At 32.1% G+C, this 17,206-nt stretch overlaps 1 protein-coding gene across 1 annotated transcript; it reads right to left on the bottom strand.

Moving 5' to 3' along the window:
• Positions 1-204: 204 nt before the first annotated feature.
• Positions 205-15,880, bottom strand: LOC123675039 (apolipoprotein D-like). Its single transcript, XM_045610273.1, has 4 exons — positions 15,688-15,880; positions 9,884-10,097; positions 1,067-1,215; positions 205-506 (listed from the first exon to the last, which is right to left on the bottom strand). Exons 1-4 carry the CDS (start codon positions 15,826-15,828, stop codon positions 318-320), a joined length of 693 nt encoding a protein of 230 aa, XP_045466229.1. The 5' UTR covers positions 15,829-15,880; the 3' UTR covers positions 205-317.
• Positions 15,881-17,206: the final 1,326 nt, after the last annotated feature.

Raw genomic sequence — 17,206 nt, forward strand, 5'->3', positions numbered from 1 at the left:
CTATTGTTATCATATTTACGCTTGGTCTTGACGTCACTAGAATTATATTATAAATAGTTGTTAGTTTCAGAAATAAAGTGCATTTTACACACGATCTGCCTTTCAGTCATAACCCTTGAGTCCTTAACAAATCCTCTATCTTGAAACTCAAGGTAAAGTTGTGACGCTACCCCAACAATGTGTGATTGAATTTATTTGAGAAAATACCCAAAATAAACTTTTACTTTTTAAGAAACCAATACATAAAAATACAACATAGTGATTCCCAATATTTCTGCTTGGAATCATCTCGAAACTAAGTTTATCTCTGGGACCTCCTAATCCAGCTTCTTGAAGGTTTCTCCAATTTTCTTTTCGATATCATCAACAATTGATTTTGCAGATAGGATATTTGGTGTAATATCCAGTTTGAATGTATCTTCAGACTTCTTTGTAGGACAATCATTATGATCTATTTCAGTAATTTCTGAAGTACTGAAATAATTTAACTTTAAAGTTTCTTTAATCTGAAAGAATTAAAGAAATCAGTTTGAAGTAGTAGTATTCAACGGAAAAAATTATATTTATTATTCTATATAGGGTGTCCGGATATAATGTCGAATTATTTCATTACCTATATAGTCTTGAATGAGCACATTTTCTACGACTACGACTCTCAATTGTTATTGCATTTATTTTGTTATATCTAATTTAGGAGCGGTAGAGAGGCCGCTATAAGGCCTATAAGGAGTTACTCCTTATACTGGAGCACAAGATCTTATAGAATTCTCGTTGAAAAAATGAGATTCATTAAACGTTTGCAAAAGACAATATACCAATATACACTAAATTGAAAGTGTTTCGAAACAATTCTCGAGAAAAAAGATATTCATTCAACAAGAATTATATAAATCGACTTCATGTAAATATGAATTACTCCAAATTTAATTTGTATTGTATTCATGATTTTACTCAATAGTTAGGTCTCAGTACTTCGTATTCGAGTATCATTTTTAAATTCAATCTCTGATCTATGATAATAATATAATAAATATTAGTTAAAGGTTTTCAGTGTTGTTTTCCTTACCTTTTTCGTATATAATCCATCTAGTACAGTGGTTCTAGATAAAATAAAAATTTTTGATTCCGAGGTGATCCCCAGTGAAGAACATAAAAGAATTCCAGCATAATGGGAATAATCTGTATCGAAAACAATCATGTACTGTGATGGGATACCTAAAAAATTTTACAGGTTGGTGAATCACAATTTTAAAATATTCAATATTTATTCATATACGTAAAGAAAGTATATTTCTTCAATTCTAATCTAAAACTTGATAATAGATAACATCAAACATGTATGTTGCTCCCGCCCCGTAGATGGCTGTCTTCGTAATAACTGCCAATTACCAAAGACATAGTCTATGATAACCTTTGAGTAGAGTATCGAATATTTAGTATTTCATATTCTATAATGATTTTCAAACAAGATGTCGGTGGTGAGCAATAAAGCCGATAGTGGAGACCCGGGGGGTTGCAAAACATTTGTTTGAGGTCCTAGGAGATTGGGGGTTGTTTGACCCTTATTCCCTTTTTTTGTTATCGGATTGATTTTCAGTGTTAATGATATCTATAATCAATGTATATTCTTGTATAACACAAGAACGGTTGATATTACTTTTCCACAACATAAGCTATCTCTATCTGAAAAAAATTCATCATATATGTGCATAAAAATTTTCAACAAATTACCCCAGAATATGAAAAATATTGAGAACTATAAGATCTTCAAGGCAAAAACAAAGAAATTCTTGATTAATATGGAACCCTATTGTTTGGGGGATTACTTTATATAATCAAATTGTAAAACATTGTAATTGACACTATTTTATTTTGTATTTTTTCTGTGTATGAAAATTTAAAATCTGAAATAAAGAATATATCTATCTATCTATCTATCTAATACAAATTTTTTTCATTTTATATATTTATAAATTGATTTTTTTCTTCCCAAATAAAATTGAATTGAAAATCTTGAAAACAAAATGTACCCACTATTATGAAGTTTTTATTAAATTTTCAGGCTGATAGACATTACAAAAATTATCGTATTCATTATGTTTTTCTCCAGATATTTAACATCATTTATACTCTCAATTAAACTGTCCATTTCTGCATTATCTTTCCTTTTGTGCACTATTTGATTCGAGCCGAAAGAAATTGATGACGGAGTCTCTTGTTTGACATGGCTGATATAAACAATGGTTATCAATGTATATCTGTGAAGTAAACAATACAGTTTTCAGTGGCGTACCCAAGGGGGGAATAAGGGGGATATATCCCCCCCAGAAGGAATATCCATTATTTGTAACAACCTTATATATCACAATCTTATTATGAGTAAGCAAAATTCTTTGGAAAACTTCTTCAAAAGAAGGAAAATTTGTTTTCTTTATCCCCCCCAAGACTTATGTCTGGGTACGCCACTGGCAGTTTTGTATGTCTTCTCATGGAATAATTGTGAAGAATTGAGTTTTATAGATTTTCAATAATAATCCAAATATCCAGTAATATTCACAACAAATTTTACTGCATAACGAAGTGATGGCGTCTGCTTTTGGAAATAGTTTGTATGTGGATAGTGACACATCTGGAAGTGGAGGAAAAAAAATTTGATGTAGGCTAGATGTTGATGAAAGCTGTATTAATAGTGAAGATGAGCAATAATCAGTAGAAAAATTTGTACCATAATGTAGCACTGCTATTTCAAAGGAGAATATTTTGCTCTACTTATCTGGTTTTAATATTCGCAAAATGCTGGCCGAAGGTAATTGTCTTAACTGCAAGTTAGGGTTGGTTGAAAAAACAACTGATCATTCCTACTCGTTGCCTGACAAATACACTCATTTGTTCATGTGAAAATTTAGGTGGCTTGACCCCATGTTTCAAATGATGTGTTTCGTGTGGTTTTTGAGACTAAATGACATTGTTTATTTCAACGTTCAACGGTCTAAAATCACATATGATTTTAGGCCGTTGAACGTTGAAATAAGCAATGTCCTTTAGTCGGATTCGGCCAATGCCTAGATAGTGATTCATGTGTGACGTTTCTCCACTATTGAAAAAAAATGGAGATTTTTTTTTACAATAGTGTAAAAAAAATCTCCATTTTTTATTTATTTTCAACTTTTATTTTATATTTCTTCTTGAAATCGATGTATTCTTCCTATAAAAAATTATAATTGTAATAATGAAGGCTTTTATTCTAAAAATCCAGCAAAAACTAATAAAAATGATCATATTAAAAATATATCGCTTGATAATTGGAGAACCTCTATATTATAATGGGTATAAACAGATAGTCAATCACCCTGCCAATGATCCTATATCATTCATAAACCATGTCAACATCAAACGTCCAAGACAACTCGTTTTAGTTACCTTCCTGATAAGCTCATATTCAAGGCCGGCGCGAGCAATTGACAAATTCATCGAAGGACAATAATTTGTCGATTTCATCAAAAATTTCCTCAATTGTTTAAAAGTAGGACGATCTATAGTTGAAAGACGACGAAGTTCTTAGAGATGTATTTTAGTAGGTACCTATTTGTATTTTCATAACTAGTTGAGAGCGTCTATTCAATTTCTTCAATAAAATTGGTGCTTGGTGATTTTTTAATTTCAGTACAAAGTATCACTGAGGAATCGTTTTTGTGTCAAAAATGATGTCTTGTTTTGTTAACTGACTTTGCGCCCCTGCAATTTGGCGCCCCGGCAAAATGTCCGGTATGACGGACCTTACGTTTAATTTGACAGTTTGGTTTTGGGGTGATACAGTCATAGCATAGTATAAGGAAAGGATAGTAAGCCAGTGTAGTGCTTTTTTCGATTTTGTTGATGTTGAGCGCCATCTAGTTGCACTCACGTTAAGCCTCGAATTTTACTGTCAAAAATTGGTCCGTAAAGTGGAGCCCTCTGAAAGAATTGGTGTTATTTTGAAGAACTGAAATATTTGAAATAGAGTGGTCAGAAGATTTCTATATTTTGATATTTTTTCTGCTCTACAATAAGAATTTACGCCAGTGGCGTGTATTTGTGATAAACAAGTACAATGCTACAAGTTATCATGAAATCACTAATCAGGTCCAGTCGTCATGAAATGATATCTCTAGGTTTTTTCAGGATTTATGAATGGAATGAACTCCATTTTCCGGAATATCTATATTGCAATTGAGTGTATTTGAAGAATATTCGATTGATATTGTTTTGTTATAGATTTAGTGAGAATAGGTAAAGTTTCTATCAACATTAATTTCCTAATGTCGTAAGTTCCAATGAAATTTCTGAAAAGCTATATTTAGCATTTGACAGTTGGTTTCGAATCATTTTTTCCCAACCTTTAACGATTCTTAGAGTTATGTATTTTATTATTCGACTGTAATAATATTTTTCGGCAACCGTCCGGGATGTGCTCACTTCCCGGACGCTTTTTCTCTGAGAAAGTAGCATTTCCCGGCCTAGTCCGGAAAGTACGTACTTCCCGGACTAGGCCGGAAAAGAATCATAGAATATATAGCAACCGAGATAACGGCTGACAGTTCATATGAAATTAGTTGTCAAAAATTTGCATGTTTTTTTATCGCAATCGCAATAAAATATGGAAAGCAGCAGCGATAGTGTTATTTTACATGGTTGCCGAAAAAATATTGTACGCAACACGCCCGAAAATGGTTTTTTTGGACTCACAGACTTCCAGGACTCGCTTACGCTCGTCCTGGAATTTTGTCTATTCGTCCAAAAAAACCCTATTTTCCGGACTTTTTACGTAAATTACTATTTCTGACCGAAAAATCAGCCCATGTTTTTATGAATATTTGAAGAAAAGTTTACCTTAAACAACCAAATTATATTGAAAGATCTCAATGATGTTGAAAATAAATAAAATCATGTTTTATTTTTATATTTACCTTATATTTAAAATTGAAATGAATATTTTCGGGTTGTAGTTTGTGGATTGAACATATCAATGGATTTTTCATATAGCTCAGGAGCTTGAAATATTAGAGGTTTCCTAGTAATACATCTTTTTTGGTAAAAATGAAGGAAAAAACTTGAAAATTGGAAAATTCATTTTTAATATCAAATAAAAGAAATTTTATAAAAAAAAGTTCAAGAGTTGGTAGAGACAGATGGAATTTTAGTTCTTCTATACATACTAAGCAAATAGCCACTCTTAGTGCTGTGCAGTTTTTTTTATAAAGTAAATAAGCTACTTTATTAAATCCAAGCTCAACCATTAACGAAGAAAGAACTGAAAATGATTTTTTAAATCAGAATCGTTGTTATCCGTGTTTAATTAAAACTCTTAGCTCTCTGGTTAACATCAGTTCTACAAGATCTTGTTCTAAATCTGTTATTTATCCAGCATTTGAGAAAGGACCTATTGCCTCAATCCCTTCAATATTCAAGTAAATGGTAACAAGTGAGTATCAAGGTGAATTTAGATGTCAGAAATACATTAAAGAATTTAGGTACGACCAGGTCAGAAGCTTTCGATTTCTAATTCAATAAAAATTTAGAGAGATTTCCTCAATTTTTACTGAATTAGAAATCAAAAGTTTCTGATTTTTTTTTTGTTCTTGGAAGGAAACAATATGATGTATTTTTTCGATACTCTCTATCATTTGAATTCAACCCGCACCAATTCTTTACAAAATAATTTTCTATGGGAATAAAGCTTTTCCGATATAAGACACTATACGATATTGATGAGGGTTATTGAGTCTCAGTGCTGCCCTGATGATAATGAATTTGATGCTTCGAAAAGCACACAGTTTCAGTCAATAAAACCTTGTAATCATGAAGATACTGAGCGAATGCTCTTGCAACCATCAATAAATCATTATGAATTAACTGGCAATTATTTCTTTGAAGTTGGCAAAAATAACAAATTGGGAGAAATTATACCGTATAGAATATTTATGTTCACCAATTTGCATATCATATTTCAAAGGTATTTGAAAAAATTTTTCATATATAAATTGAATATCCACAAGTAAATAAAACAAACAGAAGAGAAGACAAATTAGGTAAATATTGCCAGCCAAAATTATCCAGTGGCATAAATATAGGGGAGCGATCTGATACTTTTTCTATTCTAATTCTACTCCACTGACTTTTCTTCGAGAAAATTATTTCATTTCTGAAGTTTTATTAAAAAAGGGTTCTTTTTTATTGCGCATCTGAAATAGCTTCTGGATGTTTCAAGTATTATTTTTTTTTTAATTATCCAATCAGTTTGTTGATTCCTCAGAGGAATGCAAAATATACGAGAAACAATTTCATTTTTCATTTCACGATTTCTTTCTTATCCTTCTCAAGAAATATAAGAATAGGCAAAAACAGCAAAACCATTATTTCTGGTATTTACCCTTATTTTATAACAAGAAAGGTGAAAATAGCATATTTACCCAAGTACATGTTAAATTCTATAGAAAAACTACCGCTCAATTGATGTCGGCAACTGGACTGAGGGGTGGTTTTTGTTCCAACAACCTGACCTTCAACCCTGTCAAGTAAATCAGAACTCAATTATCACATTTAGACCACAAAAGTACCCAAACAGTAGCATATTTTGTATCAGCTTATGGGGTGCGTCGTTATTTCCTATCATTTGAAAAAACATGATCAGTCAAAACTCACAACTATAAACATAGTTTTATTAAGTACCTACTAATCAGAAACTTTTTAGAAATTCGGGGAGCGATCTGATAGTTTTTCTATTCTTATTCTACACCACTGTCTTTTGTTCGAGAAAATTATTACATTTCTAAAGTTTTACTAAAAAAGGGTTCTTTTTCATTGCGCATCTGAAATAGCTTCTGGATATTTCAAGTATTAGTTTTTTTTTCAATTATCCAATCAGTTTGTTGATTCCTCAGAGGAATGGAAAATATACGGGAAACAATTTCATTTCACAATTTCTTTCTCATCCTTCTCAGGAAATAATATTAGAATGGGCAAAAACTGCAGAATCATGATTTAACCTTATTCTTATAACAAGAAAGGAGAAAATAAGATATTTACCCAAGTACATGTTAAATTCTATAGAAAAACTACCGCTCAATTGAGAGTGAGCAAAATAGGTACCAAATGGTATTTTATGATCCGGTTGGCCGGTCCTGAAGGCGGCCCTAGGTCGTAATGCGTTCAATAATCCTTCTGACCTTGTAATAAAAGAAATTGGAGCTCAAAAGATAGAAGTGTCTAACGACAAGAGATGTAATAAACCATAACAGGAAAATTTGCCGCCTGGCATTTCCTTATCATTTTAAGATAAATATAGTTAGTATGTTTCAGGATATACTGAAATACAAATTCAATTTAATGCATCCTCAAACCCTAAAACAATTTTCATTAAAAAAATTGCATAAAAAAATCATCCAAGTAGACTAGCAGTATCATTCATTATCGCTCATTGTTCCAAATTATCGAGAAAATTAATACCGATCATCCAAAGCGGAGCTAATTTTCGAGACTAATTCTCAATCAAAAACCTCATTTTGGAAATCCATAAATAATTTTCATTACATGACAACGTTCAAAATACAATTATAGATCCTTATGTAGACGCAGTAATCCTACGCTGGGACACAGCAATACAATCTAAATGCAATAAATGCATTCATTCTCATTACAGGTATACAGATACAAAAAGAATGATCGAGCGGAGTTTGAGAACATTAAATCCTCCAAGAATACACTTCGTCCTCAATTCTATGAATGATTCAAAACACTTTGTTTTTCTGATTCAGTTTAGTTAGAGGAGGATGTGTGTACATTTCAAGACCCCAGGTTTAAAAGAATAGAAAGATTCGTCGGTTCTCAATTCAGAATAAAAAAATTTTGACCACTGAAATAGAGAAATGTCTAAAAATCACAATGCATAGGGAACAGAAAAGCAAGGTTTCAAATGAAAAAACTTTGCCAACGATTTAAAAGACGGCATTACATTTCGAATGTGGAATCTTATATTATTATTTTTAGAACTCTTTATTGGTAAATTCATATGTTTGAATCTTATATTCAATTTTTATATTTTTTTCATTGATAATATCCCAATTCTAATAATATTTCTTCGGATGAAACCACTTTCTACTATTATATGAATAATTTTAATTCAATTGTATCTATCAATTTGTTTTAATTATTCCTGAATAGAGAGTTAAGTGATCATTCAAACTTTTATCGTAATGCAAAACGCAATTATTCGAATAAATATTCAATAAATATCCGAATATTCAAATGTAGTGGTAACTTAATAATAACATAAAAATTGTTGGCAATGTCATGCGACCCTTTTTCAACCACGCCACTGAATGAATTATCGTATTATTTCTGCGCCATCTATTATCGAGTTACTTCTCCACTTTGGGTAGTCAATAGTGTTCGATATATGCAACCCGTAAAACACTGGTTCAAACTACAGTAGCGACCCCAAGTGACCAGTTCCTTGCCGGTTGCCGGTTGGCTTACTATCCTTTCCTTATACTATGGTCATAGGGTGTGAGGCTCTAGTTCGCCAAGCCGCAGAGTGACACGCACCTGACTGGAAAACTCCTACAAAAAAATGGCTTCACAATCTGTCTCACTCTTTTACAACTTTATGCATGGACTCACTCGATCCCACTAAAACCAGATTCTTAAAGTTAAACATTTTTTGCCCAATCCAAGAAATAATATAGCAAAAGTATTAAACCATTTTGAAATCCTTCTTGATAGCGCTTACTTTCAAAGTTACTCGCCAAACTGATGTTATAAAATTTTTTTTAGCAGAGTTAGTTAAAGTTGGGTAAACTATTTATTTTAAATACTTGGTTCAACAAAAACTGACATTATCTTTAAAGCTGGAGCCGTTGGCTTAGAACAGGTTCCGGGCCCCCCCTAACTAACAAGTATAAGAAGGAAAAAACCACCATTTTCAAACAGGCCATTTATTTTTTGTACTCGATAGGGTGAAGATCGTAGATTTTGAGAAACATTATTTCAAGCGATGTGTGTCTGAGATGATTGACATTTTCTTGAACAACACGGTTATTTTGAGAACAGATACTCAAAACCTGAGTGCAATTACTGCAATATATTCCAATGTGTTGGAAAATTATGGCTGAATATAGGTGTTTAAAGTGTCCAGAATTCATGCTTTAAACCTCGGTCAATCAAAGAAGGATTTTTGAACGCATTCTTATAATTTTATGAATTGGTATTTCATGTTGCCTATGGTTTTCGGAAGACGGATTATTTTGAAATCTGTTACTGAGCGGTCTTTCACTTCTTCATTTCGTTTTTACCTACATTTAGAGTCTACTTTGATTTTTTTTCAATCTTTTGTAGCCCTAATGAAGAATCAATAAAGATTCAAAACGTTGGCAAATTTAATAAAGGTTTATTGTTCTTTTTTGCTGTTTCACCAGTCGTCAAGCTGTGATTACCTATTTTGTTGATTGATTACAAGGACGAGATTTGAATACCAGTCGTATAATATGTTAAAGAAAATATTGACTTCCTATGGACCTCGGGATATGTTAGCAACCCTTATATTCAAATTATCCGCCTAATTTACAAAATTCATACCTCCGAAAGAACGCGTCGGAGCATAACCATATCAGCGATGTGAATACACAGTAAAAAACTACCTCTGGTCTTCTAGGGAAGTTGAACCACGATGCATTTGACACTGTTGAACTTTTTTCATGAATTCCAAATTTCATTATTTTTTTTTACTTTCGGTAAACTCGGATATAAAAAATTTCTTACCATAAAGTGATTTTTTGTATCTAAGTTTCCATAAGTGTATTCAGAATTTATATTCTTTTCTACCGAGTTTGAAAGTAGTCATACTTACTCCAATGCCATCGAATTTTCATACCAGCTGGAATGCTCTTATCAATAATTCTTAAACGTCCAGTTCTTGTAGTAATGTGTTGTATCGGTAAAAAATGGTAGCTAACTGTTTGCTCAACACTAAATGGAGAAGAAGAATTAACTGCTCTGAAATCCATAGATGCACATAATATGGAATTGTCATCTCCTTGAACTATATACCATAACCCCAGAAACTGAAAAGTAACAAAATATTTATCTTATTAGATCAATCATTGAAAATAAGGTACATATCACACACTAGAAACCACCAAATCAATTTGTTTTTCATAATACCAATCATCGAATTATATTCCAGATTCTTCGTGGTTCCGAACGTGTTCTGCAAAAACATTTTTTTCCGTATGTCGTAAAGCGACAATTGACCTCATGTTCTTATAGCGCGTTCGGCAATAGCATCCGAGAGCGGACGGATATTTTAGTCACGTGAGCACAGATATGTGGGATATTACAGATTTATCTGTAATAAACGAACGGTACAGAGCATCCTGAGCTTCAGCTGTTATGTCAGTTCTTTGATGTGGCGCCCTTCGTGCCTAAATGAAATGAAATAATTAGTAAAACATAATCAATATTCATAATATACACTTTTACTGTCTTGCCTGCTGAAGAGGTGTTAGAAATTTATGCTTTTTTTAACTATACTAAGAAGTTTTGAGTTGATTTTGTTTTCAATATTGAAAAATACGGAAAAATTCTGAAGGTATGGACTTTAATATTATCAATTATTTACTGCAAGAATTTCACAAATTCATGTGCTATGTAGTTGGTTGCCACAATTCATATTACAATAAGAAAAAGTAGCTCGAGAATGAAGGAAAGATATGGTGATATGGATTATTAGTGTGAGAAGAGTTTGATAAGAATATTTGAGAAATGATAGCAAAGTCTCTCATCTAAAACTTATTGTAGTGCTGATCATATTTTGAGAGAAATGGCAACCTGAAGTATTCCATGAAATATGCAGTGCTCATTTTGTGTGAAACGTGAGAAAAAATGATCATGAGACAACTTCATTTAACCCAAAGATTTGTAGAGGTTAGTTTAAATTATGTTATGTACGTTTATCTAATCTCATTCTCATATTTCAGAAGTATAAAAAAAGGATACCTAATTCCTCTACAAAAATGAAAAGATATAAAAAAAATGGTCTGATCTAGTAGAAAGTATATTTCCAAGGAGGAATCACTTCTAAAATCTCCATTCGTTTTATGAAGACAAAAATGTTTCAATAAGAAGGAAAAAAGGAATTTTCATGTCAAATTGATCCAAGTGATTTGGAAGATGATATCTTTTTTTTTTCATCAGTAATTTAATGGACTATGGTGCCAAGGGAATGTGTGATGGGATAACTTACTGCCATAGGATAAATAAATGATATGTAAAATCAATGCAGTATTTGATAATAATAATAATTTATTTGCACACAAGAAATTCATAAAAACATACGCCATCAAAAGTTTACATGGCTTGTCAATCAAAAAAATCTTAAACTATAAATGAGTAGTATTAATAGTCATTGTAATGAAAACATAAATATGTTTGTAGTTACAAATTATCAAATAATATTTACAAAAATGATTCCTAAATAAATCACTCAACCTGTATATTATTGTATGATCCAATAGCAAATCTTTTACTCTCTTACTAATAACAACTGGACTCAAATTTTTCAGTAGTCTGGAAATTATAACATGTATAACTTCAGACATGTATGATTCGGAACTTTTCTTATTCTGGATGGTCTTATTACAGCATAATTAAGGCTTGGAAAAATATCTTTCTAATTGAAAAATTTTAACTTTCATGCTACACAATGTGTAAAGCATATTTTTAAAATAAATCATTTCAAACTTTAAGAATTATTTTTTTGTGAATTCTTCATCAAATGGCTCACTAACAGTTTTGAACGTCTTATCACCAGATGAGAACACTATAGAGTCGCAATTTTTCAAATTCATAATTGCCATACTTAATCAGACTCTAGCATAATGTTTATTCATTCTTTCAAATTAGCTGGCTTTTCCTCTTCTCAAATATTGGCAATGGTGCTCAGTATTTTCAGCAGAAATAATTTGACCTGAAATTATAAACAATTATAAAAATAATCTCTATAACTTACTAGAAACTTACCAATGAATAGACATTTGGTTTCCAATAATTTCACTGACTCCCCATTCTTGAAAATAACACCACTCAGAAAAGAAACAAGCCTCGGGTCCAACTGACAAACTTCAAGTCCTTTTCCTGAATATAGTATTTTTTTCTATGAAACTTTCGTATGATAATAAACTATTAGCTGACACAAATATAGATATAGTACCTTGAATACACTGATCTGGCTTTATATTCCCAATTGATTCCATGCTGGGTATATTTATTGGCGAACAGGACATTTATAAAATACTTCTGGGACACTGACGTCCCAATCGATACCCTTGAAGGAGTAAATTTCTTCTGCTTCATGTATTACATAATTTCGATATAATAAGGTGGAAAATTCACTGAAGTCTGTCTCATTTATTTAGAAGTAATGAAACCAGTCCACTTCATATATTGTAAACATGGTCAGCTTTTTTAAAAGCTTGGCCTTTTTCTTCATATCCCTAGCTTGAATGTACATCCACATGCACAACGCTTTATATAATTACACGAAAAAATTATCTGTCCCCAAAGTCTTACTAATGATATTGTCCAAAGTCACCACCAGATATCTCATTCCAAAAATATACACACTGCCTATTCATTTGTTATCTGCATTCCATACCCATAATTTTATTTAAAATCCAATTAAAGAAGTATAACAAGTTAGGTATTGAAATTTTTCAATACAAACTACGACGAAATGTTAATTTTTATAAATAAACAAACATCAAAGACAAATAAAATCCAATAATCCATAGACAAAGGTAAACTCTGTGGATAAAATCGTTTTGCTAGGTCGAAAACGTCCGACGAAAAAGATTGACATCTGATTGCTCAGATATCTTTGCCGAACGCTCCAGATTTGTATTCCCCTCAATCTGGATGTAATAAACGAACGGTTCAGACAAGTCCGAGTGGTCCGAGGTAATAACCGAACGCGCTTTTAGTTCGAATTGAAAATATTTTATTTGTTGCAACGTACATCATCCCATTCGGTTGGTCCAATTGGTATGACCCTCTGAGGGTATTATCGTCTTTCGATTTCGAGTGCTTCACGAATTATCCTACTTGTGAGGGTTTTCTCTGCAGTGATCGTCTTGCATCTTTCAAAGTCAATGTTATTGTAATAAATCGGAAATTGGTAAAACCTTCTAAATTAAATCGAACCAAATTCTACGCAGTGCGAGAGGTTCGAATTATCGATAATTCATAATTAGATCCTTCAGCAGTATCTTTGTTCTGTATCTCAAGTATATTGATCATTAATGCCACATAAATTGAGTGGTCAACATGGTTTTTAAATTTGTCTTTCAAGGTTCAATACGCAGTTATGATGATCTGATTTATTTGAACGGAATAATTCTTGGAAAAATATTTGGTATATAACATGAAATTGCTTTTAATTCCCTCAACTAAGCCCCTCTGTAAGAGATCAATTGGGAAAATGGATTAGGAAAATTAGGCAGTATCGATCGGGGACTCAGGGAAGTCAATAGTAACGGGAATAGTACGTCGGTCGCGAAACCGGACTTAGAGCAAAGCAATTTTTTTGAAGATTAGAGTTCTATTTTTTTTTTGGGAAAATTCCGTAGATGATTTAGTTCAAGGAACTTCAAGTATTTAAGAAAGAAGAAATTGTTTTACTCTAAGAAATACGAGTTAGGTCAGACTCAGAAGTAGAAATATAGGGGTTTTTGATAAAGTTTCAATTTTGTTTTGATAAAGAAATAGATTAGCTTTGAGTGCGTGATTCGGGGGTGAAGTGAATAAAAAAGAATTACACGTCTCGTGTGAAAAGTTGAAAAGGAGTTTATTGAAACTAGGTATACCAACCTAGCCTCATGGGATAAGGGAAGTAACAGTTTAACGATCTTTTGGTTTTTTTTTTTTATTTTTGTCTTGTTGAGTAGTCCTGATTCTCCCAAATTCAATGTTCAATGAATAATTAGTGGATCATTTGAGATATATTTTTCTGTATTGAAAGTTTTGGCCGTTGAGTCAAATAGTACAAATTTTTGAATATTGGAACTTTGATTTTTAGCTTTATTATATTTGATTTTAAAGAATCAATTGAGTTTGATTAACCTGGAAATATAATCCTGTCCCCAAGAAAGAAAAATCAACAAAAAGACCTGTCCCTAGTGCGACGGGCCGAACCCACAATAACATCATATCTTTTTTATTTTTAGTCAGTGGAAAGCCGCTCTTCCATTGACACATATATACCCCCAAAGAAGGGGTTTATTACATTATGATATGTTTCAGAGTAGTCGAGTAGTGTTTAAATGGAGCAGATGATGGATCTCCTTGGCATATTGAGGGTTTGTGCTCATATACTCTGTTATACGTCTGTTTGTCCTGTGTATGTTCTAGGACATGCGGAACATGGTATAGTATATCCAAAGTCACTTGAACTAGTCCATAAAATCGCTTGGCCATAGATGTCCCTTAGAAGTAGATACCGCGATATTGTAAATACCGGGGTTCATTTGAAAGTATTGTTAGGCAATAAATACTGGCCCCAAAGGAATTTCTGGAAATTTGGAAAACCCTTGTATAATAGAAATATTTAGCTCTCTCCAAGTGACTATGGATATACTATATCTCATATACACCTTGAGACTCTTTATCGATTGTATCCTTTGGTGTTCGTAGAAATTTGGTTATTTTATTATCGGCTGTGAAAACTATCTTTATATCCTGTTTTTGTAGGATGCTACTGATTTTGTCAGTGACACCTTTAATAAAAGGTAGGAAAGCTTTCCTACCTATCGTCCCTATCGATATAAATTGTCTGAAATTATATACTTCCTTTTTTCCTTTATTGGCTCTCTTATGGAATAAGTTTTTTTGGGAGGTAGTCCTCAGGCTAGTCGAGTGGTCATAGCACATAATTTGGATATAAAGACAATGAATCAGATGACATATAGATCATCATATCTTCAGCAATATCTTCAAAAAATTAGATATTATGACCACAATAGGTACCTAGATATGTATTCTGAATTCTGTTATTTTTTCGTAAAAATAGATTTTATTTCCTTAACTGTGTGAATAGAAATGCTACCTGGAGGATGGATTAGAATTTTATCCTCCTCGTAGATTATATTTTGTTCAAGAGAACTGAATCTGTTCCTAAACCATAGTCCATATTAGAATTTGAAATGCATTGTAAAAATGAAATTTGGAATATCTTTTTTTATAGGTAGAATATCTTCTTTTCTGTTGTTGGGTTATTTAATTGATTTTTTCCGAATTCTGATCTGTTTTTTATTTGTTTTTTATAGAAATTTTGAGAATAAATATCTTAATGTATGTCTTTCTTTTTTATGACGAAATTATGGAGTAATCCCAAATATAACACAATTGTAGAATAATTTCTCATTTCATCTCAATATTCTTTAATTATTTCCTATCTAGTTGAGCCTTAATTTATTTCCAATAATTGCATTAAGGCTTTGATAGAATTGTCACTCCTGGTTCAAATATTAGTGTAAATTTTTATAACTGGTCATATGTTGATATTTTGTCTTAAATTTGAGCTTGTGTGTATATATTTCTTTTTCTTGTTGACACATCCTATATACCTTTTAAATGAACTTATTATTATTATTATTATACCTTTGACATGTTGAAGTTCTGGAACGCTTTTATTTTGGGACAGTCGCCAAAATTATAGGAAACACATTCAACATTTTCCAATATAAAAACTAAAGTTAGAAAACTGCAAGCCAACTTCACCATCTTCAGAAACGATTTCATGAATTTGAATATCCGAATCACTAATGAGTTCACTTTATCAACTATTACGATATCGTAAGTAGTTCATAAGTTCATTGATACCAATTATCTCTATATGCAAAAAAAAAATTAATTCTATTACAATGTTGAAGCATACCATCCACCACCAATGATGAGTATAGTGTACAGGGTGGGAGAAATTCGTTGTCTTGTATAGGTATCTTGAGAACTATCGGATTTAGAACAAAACCGATTTTCGATCTCTTTCTTTCTGACTAATCCTGTAGCATGTTGCAAATTCTTCACTGTTCTCTTGCAATATTATATAGTCAACAAAATAAGAAAGTTGATGAAAATCTGGCCGTAAGCCGCAATGCGTACCTATCATTGTGCATGTGTACCCGATGCAGTAAAATTGTCATTTTATTTCTTTTCCTGGTTTCCTCGAATGAATGATGTTGATAATCACAGCGAAATTCATAGAATTTTTTTCGTTTAATATAATGATAAAACACCTCAATGAAGGTTTTTTTTGGTATTTTTTTGTACTAAATTCCTGATTGGAGTTCCTGATCAAAGCTGAAAGTTTGAATATTACATTGAGAGTTCCTCGTCGAAAGACAGCCCAACATAATTTGTCAATTCAAGCCGGAGAATTTACTCTCCTTGCTATTGAAGAACTGTCAGATTTTATCAACTTTCGGTGGAGGGAGATTGGCTCAGTATATAGCTAGGACTTTTATCTCTTCAGGGAAGTGATTTGTAAATTTGCAAGATTCATTCCTCATTCTTGTACATATATAAATTTCGGAATCCCCTTTACATGCGGTGTCTACTTCACAAAGTCCACTACTTCAAGGCGAGATTCTACATGTGATTTTCAACAAAAAATGCTATATATAATACATGGTCAGTGTTGGTAATTTGTCAGTTCAACTTTTTGTGTTCTTCAAAAGGAAAGGAAATCTGGTTTGAATAATTCATTAATTTTCGTTGTAATATGTTGGCCATGATATTGAGGCCGAGAACAAGCAGCTAGTGCAAAACTAGATATTCCATTCGAAAGATCACTAAATGGGGTAGTTTTTGCTGAAAAGAAAACATGTTCACAGTCAGTCCTTTTCATCGATAAAGCTATTGGAAAAATATGATTTATATTGTTCACCTTAGAATGGTTATTTTTATCTGTTTACCACGCATGCAGTAAGAAATTAGTAAAGTATGTATTACCTATATCTGATTTTTCACATCCACATTCCACATGACGCTGTGTGTGATCGAAAAATGATAACCAGACTACCTATCACACCACAAGATACAATGGGCTGTAGGGCGTGCAAAGTTTCAGGTATTGCTTCGAAAACTACTTGAGATTACAAATACGTGTGCGAAAGGATAT

Source organism: Harmonia axyridis, chromosome 3 (assembly GCF_914767665.1).
Source record: "Harmonia axyridis chromosome 3, icHarAxyr1.1, whole genome shotgun sequence".
Taxonomy (NCBI): Eukaryota; Metazoa; Arthropoda; class Insecta; order Coleoptera; family Coccinellidae; genus Harmonia; species Harmonia axyridis.